Source organism: Salvia hispanica, chromosome 6, assembly GCF_023119035.1.
Source record: "Salvia hispanica cultivar TCC Black 2014 chromosome 6, UniMelb_Shisp_WGS_1.0, whole genome shotgun sequence".
NCBI classification, from domain to species: domain Eukaryota; kingdom Viridiplantae; phylum Streptophyta; class Magnoliopsida; order Lamiales; family Lamiaceae; genus Salvia; species Salvia hispanica.
The window spans coordinates 43,701,260-43,712,613 of record NC_062970.1 but is presented as its reverse complement, the minus strand read 5'-3'; the positions used below and the strand labels follow the sequence as shown (position 1 = coordinate 43,712,613).

Sequence of the window (11,354 nt, the reverse complement as noted above, 5' to 3'; positions counted from 1 at the left end):
ACCCAAAATTCGACTGGTGGGATATTGAAGAAAAATATAAATCTCGTTATTTAGTAATGTTATTTAATATCTGCCATGGCAGTCAGAGTATTGATATATTTAATAGATTGGAAAATTAAAGGAACATATCAATTAGTTGACAATTTACTTTGTTCGCAAACGCGCACGTTAGGCGGCAATAATTGGAGGCTTGGAGCATCTTGTATTTGAAAACAATGGTTGACAATTAAGCCACTAATGACTTGCTAATTTTGTTATGTTTAATCATGTTGCAATGGCAGCTGGAAATCATGGCACATTAAATAGTTTCACAAAACAAATGCAACTATATTAACTTTTATCTTTCTTCTCCCTTTCTTCATATATGAGCGTTGACCAAACAATCAAATCTTGGAATTGTTGCAATGGCAGAGGCAGTGGTTTCGATCGCTCTACAGACCATCCGTGATTTGCTATTGGAGGAGGGAAGGTTTTTAGCTGGTGTGGCCGATCAAGTCAGGGAGCTCGAGTGGCAGCTCAAAGAGATGAAGTGTTTCCTCCAAGATGCTGACAAAAGACGACATGAAAGCAGAACCATCTCCAACTGGATCTCCGAGATCAGAGATCTCGTCCACATATCCGAATCCGCCATTGAAAGACACGCATCTTATCAGTACTTTTCTTCAAGGCGAAGAGGCTTCATACATTTCATCCGCAAATATTCCTGCATTTTGGAAGATTGCAACCCGCTCCACCAATTAGGTTCCGAGATTTCAAAAATTATATCAAATCTTGAGAGGATAAGGAAAGTTATGCAAGAAAATGGCATAACAAAGAGCATAATCACCAATCGAAACGAAGAGGGGGAAAGCTCGGGTGGAAACAACATGTCAAGGAAGACTTTCCCCAATTTGGAGAAGGGAGATTGCTTCGTAGGCATGGAGAATGAGCTGGAGCAGCTTGTTCATCACCTAGAGGAAGACACAAAGGATCAAATTATTTCAGTGTGGGGAATGGGAGGCTCAGGCAAGACTGCCATTGTCAAGAAGGTGTACAATGAGACGACCACCTTTGATCTCTTGGCATGGGTTTGCATTACTCAACAATGTGAAAGTCGAACAGTTTGGGAGGATGTTCTCAGGCAACTAGAGAATCAGAACAAGAAGAAGAAAAAAAAGAAGAGTGTTTCAAGTGTGAACGATGAGCCACGAATAAGGGGGGAGGTTTCAAGTCTGAGCAACTCAGAGTTGATTGAGAGACTATGTGAGATACAAAGAGATAAGAGATGTCTCATTGTTTTGGATGATCTTTGGGAACTTTCTCATTGGAATGAGTTGAAGCATCCATTCATTGTCCAAGATTTGCAGAGCAAAATCTTGGTCACCACACGGAAACAAGAGGTTGCAGATATTGGATTGGCAGTGGAACATGGTCTTTTACACGTGGATGCTGCTTTGGAACTACTCAAATACAAAGCATTTCAGTATGGCAACATTCCAGGTTAGTTTTATAATCTAGTGCACTAGTTTTCTATTTCAATTATTTAATTTATTTAATACTAGTAATTTATGTAGTTTTTAATTTTAATAGGATTTATATTTTTTATTATTCACAAATGAATTTAATTGGGATTGTGAAATAATAAAAAAATTATAAACATAAGAGATAAATAAATGAATGAAAAAATTATACTATTCCCTCCGTCCACGATAAATTGAGTCGGTTTGACTCGGCTTGGATTTTAAAAAATATAATGGAAAGTGGATTGAAAATGTTAATGGAATGTGAGTCCTATTTTTGTATAATAGTTTTATAATCAAATGTATGTGTGATAAGTTTGTGTAACATGAGATCCGTTACCAAAAAATAGTAGGACTAAAAAAGTAAGGAATCAATTAATTGTGGATGGATGAAAAAGGAAATTAATACCAAATTAATCATGGACAGAAGGAGTAGTCTTACTCTAGGTTGTGGGTGTTATAGTGCACGAGATATAATCAAATGCAAATTCTAAATATTGTACAAACTCCAAATTATGATTTGGACCGTTAGAAAATGTCAACTAATGACAAAATAATAGCAACAAAAAATGTCACACAGTGTCAACGGCTGATGCTCGGTTGGCATTGTATTGATAGTGACACTGTGTTGACATTGTACTGACAATGTGTTGACATCAAAATCTTGAACTTTTACACTGTGTTGAATTGTGTTGACATTGTATTGAAGAGTTTGAAGTTTGTACAATATATAGAGTTTGAGAGAGAATATATGGCCTAAACCCTAAACCCTTAAATTGTCAAAATGTCTACTGAGAACATTATGATTTGAGAGAGAATATCATTGCTGTAATAGGTGGAAAATCATATTCATAATAGCGACAGTAGAGCTATTTTAGTAAATTCACTATTTATAAGAATAAGATTATGAAAAGATAAACTGAGTTGGAAAATCATTTTTGAGGTGCTTATGTTGGAGCTAATATCACATACTACTACGGGAGGTAGTACTAAAATACTTAGTAAGAATTTGGAACGTCATGAACAATTTATAAATTGTTTTAAAAACTTATAAGCTCATGAAATGTGTGTTTAGTAAATTTCACTATTCAATTGATCATCATTAACTGAATATGCAGATTTTGCATTTGATAAAAGATTCGATAAAATAGGAAAAGAAATGGTGCAAAAATGTGGGTATTTGCCGTTGGCAATTTCTTTACTCGGCGGGGTCTTAAGAAAGAAAAAGTCGATCGTGGAGTGGGAATTAGTAAATAAGGATATCAAAGAAGCCATATACAGGGATGGAACGCAGATTCATGGAGTGTTAAATTTAAGCTATGAAAGTCTACCCTATTACTTGAAGCCTTGTTTTCTGTGTATGGGTATATTCAAGGAGGACGAAACCATAGTTGTTAGGCATCTATATAAGATGTGGATAGCACAAGGCATGATTTCATATGAGAATATTGGAGACAAGGAGGACACTTTAATGGATATCGCTGAGTTGTACTTAAGTGAGTTGGCATCCAGGTCCATCGTTCAAGTTGAAATTCTGTATTCTTATGATGTAGCAAATAGAACGAAAAAATATAGTACGTGCAAACTTCATGACGTAGTACGAGAACTTTGTTTGAAATTGGGGAAAAGAGAGGATTTTGGTGTGCAAAGTTTGGAGTATCAAGGTGGGAAACTTAGTGCCTTACTTTGGCAAGCATCCTCAGACATGAAAATACAACATTTGGCTATCCATTTAAGAAGTGAAGTCGAACATGAGATTACAGTTGCTTGTGGAGAAGATAATAGCAAACATGTCAGATCTTTTCGCATATCCAATCTCGTAAAAGCGAATGCTGTTGAGTTTCCTCCACAAATTATGGTTGATTTTCATAAATTTAAATTGTTGAGAGATCTAGCTATCGTGAGATTCAAATTTGCAGGAGGAAAGTTACCGAGAGGAATCACTACTCTGGTTCACCTTAGATGTTTGCGTTTAGAAGCATGTGAACTTGATAAGCTACCGTCATCCATGAGAAATTTGATATATATGGATACACTTGATTTAAAACATTCCATGAATGTTGAAGTTCCAAATGTTTTTAAGGAGATGTTACGACTAAAACACTTAACTTTTCCTGTCTATGGAAATGAAAAAGTTGGAAATTATCGAGTAAGATTGGATGATGGAGTAGATGAGTTGGAGACTCTACTATACTTTGATAGTAGATGTCATGAATTTAAATGTATGGACAGAATGAAGAATCTCCGACGTTTTTCAGCTAGAATACATGATAATGAAAGCTTGTCAGGTATCATGAATGCTATTGCGAACTGGAACAAGATAGTGTTTTGTACTGTTCATATCGAAGACAGTTGCGACTTAGCGAATGAGCCATTGCTGGAGAATGCTTTGACATGTCCTAATCTTCATGACTTGTGGATAAGTTCTAAGTTAGGGAAGGCGCTAGCAGAGTGCAAGGGTGACTTGATAAGCTCCAAACTTAGGTTTTTGGATCTGTTTGGTTGTGAGATTGAGGATGATCCAATGGGGATACTGGGAAAGCTTCCTTGCTTGATAAGATTGCGATTATATAAGGACTCATTTGTTGGGGAGGAGATGAGGTGTCCAAAAAAGAGTTTTCTTCACCTCAAGAAGCTAGTATTAAGAGGTTTACCAAAGTTGAGGGAGTGGAGAGTGGAGTCGGGAGCCATGCCCCTTCTCTCTGACATAACGATCGGAGAATGTTCTTGCCTGCAGATGGTTCCAGATGGATTGACTGCCATTTCTACCCTTCAAACTCTAGTAGTGAAACGAATGCCACAATTGAGAAAAAGAGTATCACCGTCAGGACAAGATTTCCACAAACTCTGCCACGTCTCTTCAATAATCATCAAGGACTAGTCTACTCTCAGGTATCTCATTTCTCACATTTTCATTCTCCAGTCTTGGCTTGTACTAGTATTCTCTAGTTGCAAATTTATAGTAAGAAAATAAGTCATGAAATAGATTGATTTATTTAATCGCATTTTAGTGGGCCGATCGCTTTTTACATCATGTTCTTTAGGGTTGAAAATTTGAAAAATCGAGGAAACGAAATAATCAAATGATTGATAATGTTACTATCCGATTAAAGTGAAAAAGTGATAATGTGCTCCTCTTAATCGTATACCTCCGTTTAGAGTTGTTATCAATTCTTTTATCCTGTTCAGTTTGGTTTAACTATTACTTCTTGAAATAATGGCATTATAAGATCTACTAATCAAAACACATCTTTCTGGCCATGTATTCACAACTGGCTAACTATATCAGGAGTAAATATGCAGTGTGTTTAGTTCATAAGACTTAGCCATAACTCAATCTTAGATGAATAATTATGAGATAATTAATTTTACGTGACTAAAATAATCTCACAACTCAATCCCAGATTATATTTCGATATTATTTTATGTACCGAACACCACCTTAAAGGATACTACTCATTACACGTGTTTGGTTGATCAAAATCAAGTCATCATCAAACAAAGATTTGATATTTTGATTATAAGTTGTACTACGTAATAAGTATTTGGTTTAAATTTGTTTCACTGGTCTTAAATCAGTTTTAAGGATTAAGAAGTATATTTATCACTATGTTTTTGCAAAGTTACTGCCCTCTGCCTTTAGAAACTCTCATAAAACATTGTTTTCATTAAATCGACGAGTTTGGATATGAAATACTTTATCAAATTTACGTGAAAAACTAAAACTAGTTGTATTTGTTCTCTTATTTACATTTATCATACCGTTAATTATTCAAAATTCTTATAATTCTTTGATCCTGTTGAATTAGGCATAGTTACTACTCAAAAAATATTGTCAAGATATAACACATTTTTATCTTCTTCTTTTACTTTTATTAGAAATAGGCCACTCACCCCTTAAAAGGCCTCATAAAGAGGAGGGTTATCCATCCTTATATAGAAGAGATAGGATCATCACCAAGCCGATATGGGACAAGATATTAGAATTTTAACAACTTTCCTTGCCTATATTAGAAACATTTACACGATTCTGGTTCATTTGACATAAGGTCTTGTAACTTATTTGGAAAAATAAACTCATAAATCATTATGTTAATTTTCATACAATAGAATTCATAACAAGAAAATCTTTGTATTATTGCTGATTTACAGGTTTGAGTATTGATTCTTTGGAGAATAACTGAGTATCACTACCACTTTTGATGCTTAAAGAAAACCTTTTACCTTTCTCTAAAGGTATATTTCTTGCTAAGGTTTTAATGAAGCGCAACTCAGTGTAAGATATTACTCCATTCGTGAAATGTTGTCCACTTTGCCATTTCGGTCCATCCGCGAAATATTGTCCACTTTGCTTTTTTCTATTTTTGGTAATTGGAGTCCACTTTCTATCCACTCAGTACACTCACATTCTATTATAAAACTAATATATAAATGTGAAATCCATATCCCACTAACTTTTCCGTTCACTTTTCCTCATATTTTTAAAACTCGTGCCAAGTCAAATGTGTACAACATTTTACAGATGGAAGGAGCAGTATATTTGTATTTGAATTGAAATTGATGGTTTGTAATAACTCAAATTTGAAAGTGAAGAATTGTACTTCTAGTATAATTGTGTTTGTGTTGAATTTGATTTGTATTGAATTGAAATTGATGGTCTGTAAATTACTCAAATGTTGAAAGTGAAGAATTGTGTAATTGTGTTAGGGTTGAATTGATTTGCATTGAATTTTTTTATTGCATTTTGTTTAAAGTCCATCCTTTTGTAGGAGTATTGAACACTTTTATAAGAATTGGCCTTGAACAAACTTAATTCTACTATGTCTACTTCTATAAAGTGTCAACCACTTCAATGTGAGAAATTCAATCATATTGAATTGCATGTCAAAATATACTGATTGCAATGTAGTTCTAAAGAAAAACCGTATGACACGTGGATCAATAATTTTTATAGCCACAATACTTCTAAAGTAATTTTTCACTCTAGATTATGCTTTTGAAGATGAGAAGGCAATCGCCATCTATTTCTTGCTTGTACAAGTGTACCTAGATTTCCACAGAGAAAAGCTGAAAAAACCGGTTGTGCATCTAGTGTAGTCTTGTTCATTGGGCTGTCACTAAATTCAAAGTTGAGAATTCGTTGGCTGCAATAAAAGTTACAAAGCTAAATTATAAAAAAAGCACTTAATTTAAATCTAAAATTATAGGAGTACTTAAAAAATTAAATAAACTGAAACTTGCATTGCCTTGCCTTATTGTGTTAATGGACTTTAAGTCTAATTAGTGGCTAAACTGTGGCCCAAAACATTAAAGGAAACAAGCCCAAAAAATGAATAAAAACTTTATCATCCTCTGGTTGGGATGGGGCAGGGCGCCGCCGGCGTGGGGTCGGCGGCCGATGGAAGGCTATTCACGGCTGAGCAGATTCAATTATGCTGTGTAATATTATTATGTGATCTAATTCTCACGATTTCTACCACTCTGATCCTCGAGTAGAAGGAAATAGCTGCCTCAAATTCAAATTCTCAATGTTTGTAATTGTCCTATTAGAAATGGGCCAGGCCTCGTAAGGGGGAGGGTTACCCACACTTATATAGAAGAGATAGGATCATCACCCCCTTAAAAGGGCAGGGTTATCCACACTTATATAAAAGAGATAGGATCATCACCCCCTTAAAAGGGCTCATAACACTTATTTAGAAGAGATAGGATCATCACCCCCTTAAAAGGTCTCATAAGGGGGAGAGTTATCCACACTTATATAGAAGAGATAGGATCATCACCAAGCTGATGTGGGACAAGATATTAGAATTTTAACACGCCCCCTCACGTGTGGGCCGGAATGACACATCGGACTTCCATCAAGTGAGGTAGATAAGAGATAAACAGAAAACCATTATCAACTTGGGCCCTGCTCTGATACCATATTAGAAATGGGCCACTCACCCCCTTAAAAGGCCTCATAAGGGGGAGGGTTATCCACACTTATGTAGATTAGATTGGATCATCACCAAGTCGATGTGAGACAGAATTTAGAGAATTTTAACATGTCCCGAGAGAGAGAGAGAGAGAGAGAGTTGTTTCTGAGTGGCGCAACCATCCCCTTCTCACCATCTACGATTGAATCTTGCATCAAGTAAGTATTTTTCATTTAATGTTGAGGCATTGTTTTTATTAAAAAAAAACTTGTAATCATCATCTTAATACCATAGTGCTGCTACTTGAGTAACGTGTAGTTTCCCATCTTATATGGATGCGAAGTAGAGATTCACTGATTAAGAAAAGAGTGAAGGTCAATCTTATGTGGATGCGAAGTAGAGATTCACTTGATTGCTGAAGATATTTAGACTTAAATTTTCATTTCCAATTGGAGGGTTTTATATACAGCTGTTGTAAAAACGACATAATTCTCTAACTCTAATTATATTCAAATAGAAAAATGTCTGCTAGTTGGAGTATCTTGTGATTAAAAACTGCCTACATAGTTGACAATTAAGCCGATAATGACATGCTAATTAATTTTTTTTATGTTCAATCAAGGGGGAATGGCAGCTGAAGCATCAGTAGTTTCAATGCCATATATATGAGTATAATTGATTCAATCATTAGTTTTTAAGCTGGTTTTTCTGCCTTTCTTGTTTCTTTCATTCCCCGTTTCTTCACATCTAAGCGTTCACCTAATAATCAAAGCTTGGAATTGTTGCAATGGCAGAGGCAGTGGTGTCTATTGCTCTTCTACAAACCATCCGTGATTTACTATTGGAAGAAGGGAGGTTTTTAGCTGGTGTGGGCGATCAAGTGAAGGAGCTCGAGAGGCAGCTCAAAGAGATGAAGTGTTTCCTCCAAGATCCCGACAAAAGGCGACATGAAAGCAGAACCATCTCCAATTGGATCTCTGAGATAAGAGATCTCGTCTTCAGATCCGAATCCGCCATTGAAAGACACGCAGCTTATCAAGTTTATTCAAGGAGAAGAGGCCTCAAACAGTTCGTCTGCAAATATTCCTGTATTTTGAAAGATTGTTACTCACTACACCAATTAGGCTCCGAGATTTCACAAATTACAACAAGTTGGGAGAGGATAAGCAAGGATATGCAAGAAAACGGCATAACAAGGAGCATATTAATCACAAATTCAAATGGAGAGGGGGGGAAGCTCGGCTAGAAACATGTCAAGGAAGACTTTCCCCAATTTGGAGATGGGAGATTGCTTCCTAGGCATGGAGAATGAAATGGAGCAGCTTGTTCATCACCTAAGGAAAGACATGGAGGATCAAATTATTTCAGTATGGGGAATGGGAGGGTCAGGCAAGACCGCAATTGCCAAGAAGCTCTATAACGAGAGGACTGACTTTGATCTTTCCGCATGGGTTTGCATCACTCAGCAATGTAAGAGTCGATCAGTTTGGGAGGATGGTTTGAGGCGGCTAGAGGATCAGAAGAAGTCTAAAGTATGAGCCAGTAATGAGGGAGGAGGTTCCAAGTCTGAGCAACTCTGAGTTGATTGAGCGACTATGTGAGATACAAAGAGACAGGCGATGTCTCATTATTTTAGATGATGTTGGGAACTTTCTCATTGGGATGAGTTGAAGCATCCATTCATTGTCCAAAATTTGCAGAGCAAAATCTTGGTGACTACACGGAAACAAAAGGTTGCAGATATTGGATTGTCGGTGAAACTTGGGCTTTTACATATGGATGCTGCTCTGGAACTACTAAAAAACAAAGCATTTCACCATGGCAACATGCCAGGTCAGTTTTATATTATTGTCATGCCAAATTATCTGGGATAGACGATAGACGTATAGACATCCCTTCTTCACTTAAGAGCTGTTTGACTAAGCTTATTTTGGAGAGCTCATAAGCTCCAATAGCTTTTTAAATGTAATGCATCAAGAGATTTTGAATTGTTAAAATGTCTGGATAATTGAGCTTATAAAATTATATTTAGACAGAGAAAATCATACTCAGAATAGAGATAAATTAAAATGAAAGAGAAATGAAATTGAAAATTGTAATTGAGCTTTTAAAATAATATTTGGAGCTATTTTTGTGAATTCATGATTGCTTATAAGATTATTTTTGTGGTGCTTATAAGCGCTTGGAGCTTATTTTGCAGTTTATGAGCTCCAAATACTTTATAAGAATATATAAGGTGATGAACAACTTATTACTTTTTTTAAAACTTATATACTCGATTAAACACCTTCTTAGTCGTTATTTAATTGATTGTCGTTTAATATTAATTCAATATGCAGACTTTGAATTGGAAGAAAGATTTGAGAATATTGCGAATGAAGTGGTGCAGAAATGTGAGTATCTGCCACTGGCAATTACTTTAATAGGTAGGGTCTTGAGAAAGAAAAATTCGATGGTGGAGTGGGAATTAGTAAATGAGGATATCAAAAAGTCATACATAGAGATGAAAAGCAGATTGATGGAGTGCTAAATTTAAGCTATGAAAGTCTACCCTATTATTTGAAGCCTTGCTTTCTTTGTATGGGTATATTCAACGAGGACGAAACGATACATGTTGCAAATCTATAAGATGTGGATAGCACAAGGCATGATTTCATATGAAAATATTGGAGACAAGGAGGAGGAAACTTTAATGGACATTGCTGAGCTGTACTTAAGTGAGTTGGCCTCCAGGTCCATCGTTCAAGTTGAAATTCAGTATACTTATGATGACGGCGCAAATAGAACTGGAAAATATTATAGATGCAAACTTCATGACACAGTACGAGAACTATGTTTGAAATTGGGGAAAAGGGAGGATTTTGAAGTGCTAAGTTTGGAGTATCATGGTGGGAAACTTAGTGCCTTACTACGGGAAGCTTCCATGCATATGAAAATACAACATTTGGCTATTCATTTCATTAGTGGAGTTGAACATGAGTCTACAATCGCTTGTGGAGAAGATACTAGCAAGCATATAAGGTCTCTTCAATTATGCGATCTCACAATTCGAAGATTGAGTTCTCCAAACAAAGTATAGTTGATTTTCAGAAATTCAAATTGTTGAGAGATCTAGTTATCGTGGGATTCAAATATGTAGGAGGAAAGTTACCAAGAGGTATCATGACCTTAGATTTTTGCGTTTAGAAGAATGTGAACTTGATAAGCTACCATCATCCATCAGGAATTTGGTATACATGAACACCCTTGATTTAATGCTTTCAGAGAATGTTGAAGTTCCAAATGTTCTTAAGGAGATGTTGCGATTAAAGACTTTTCCTGTATATGGAAATGAAAAGGTTGGAAAATATCGAGTAAGATTGGATGGGGGATTAGATGGGTTGGAGACTCTACTATCATGAATTAAAATGTATGCACACATGAGACTTGCCTTAGGCGAATCCCACATCGGACGGAGAGGAGAACGGACAACTCTATAAATGGGCTGGGTTACCTTTCCTTGTGTGACGCGTTTTAAAACCGTGAGGATGGCATGCACTCGGCATGGTCCAAAGCGGACAATATCACGCAGGCGGCGACCTAGGCTGTTACATTTCCTATAGGTATTACTTCATTTGAGTAGGTTTTTACTTCATTCCAATATGTTTATTACTACAATCCAATACGTAATATACAAATGAATTGATTTTTACTTCATTCAAGTAAGTTTATTACGTCATTCTAGTACATAACAAATTGAAAATGAACTAATTTTACATCCGGTAGGTTTACACTTACTTCATTCAAATGGGTCATTACTTCATTCAAATAGGATTTTAGTTCATTTCAGTAGGCTTTCAAATGATTCAACACATGCTTTTTTCGAATTTGTTGAACAAGGTTTTTTACTTTATTTATGGTAGACAATAATACAATTTATTCCAGTAAATTTATTACT

At 35.8% G+C, this 11,354-nt stretch overlaps 1 protein-coding gene across 1 annotated transcript; it reads left to right on the top strand.

Annotated features, from left to right (window-relative positions):
• Positions 1-404: 404 nt before the first annotated feature.
• On the top strand, positions 405-4,380 carry LOC125195426 (putative disease resistance protein At1g50180). Its single transcript, XM_048093574.1, has 2 exons — positions 405-1,479; positions 2,618-4,380. The coding sequence occupies exons 1-2, from the start codon at positions 405-407 to the stop codon at positions 4,378-4,380; spliced, it is 2,838 nt and encodes a 945-aa protein (XP_047949531.1).
• Positions 4,381-11,354: the final 6,974 nt, after the last annotated feature.

Bases quoted from the DNA above. Each gene is read 5' to 3' on its own strand.
- LOC125195426 (XM_048093574.1), top strand. From the start codon at position 405: ATGGCAGAGGCAGTGGTTTCGATCGCTCTACAGACCATCCGTGATTTG. The intron at 1,480-2,617 runs GTTAGTTTTATA...CTGAATATGCAG, and splicing joins TCAGTATGGCAACATTCCAG to ATTTTGCATTTGATAAAAGA.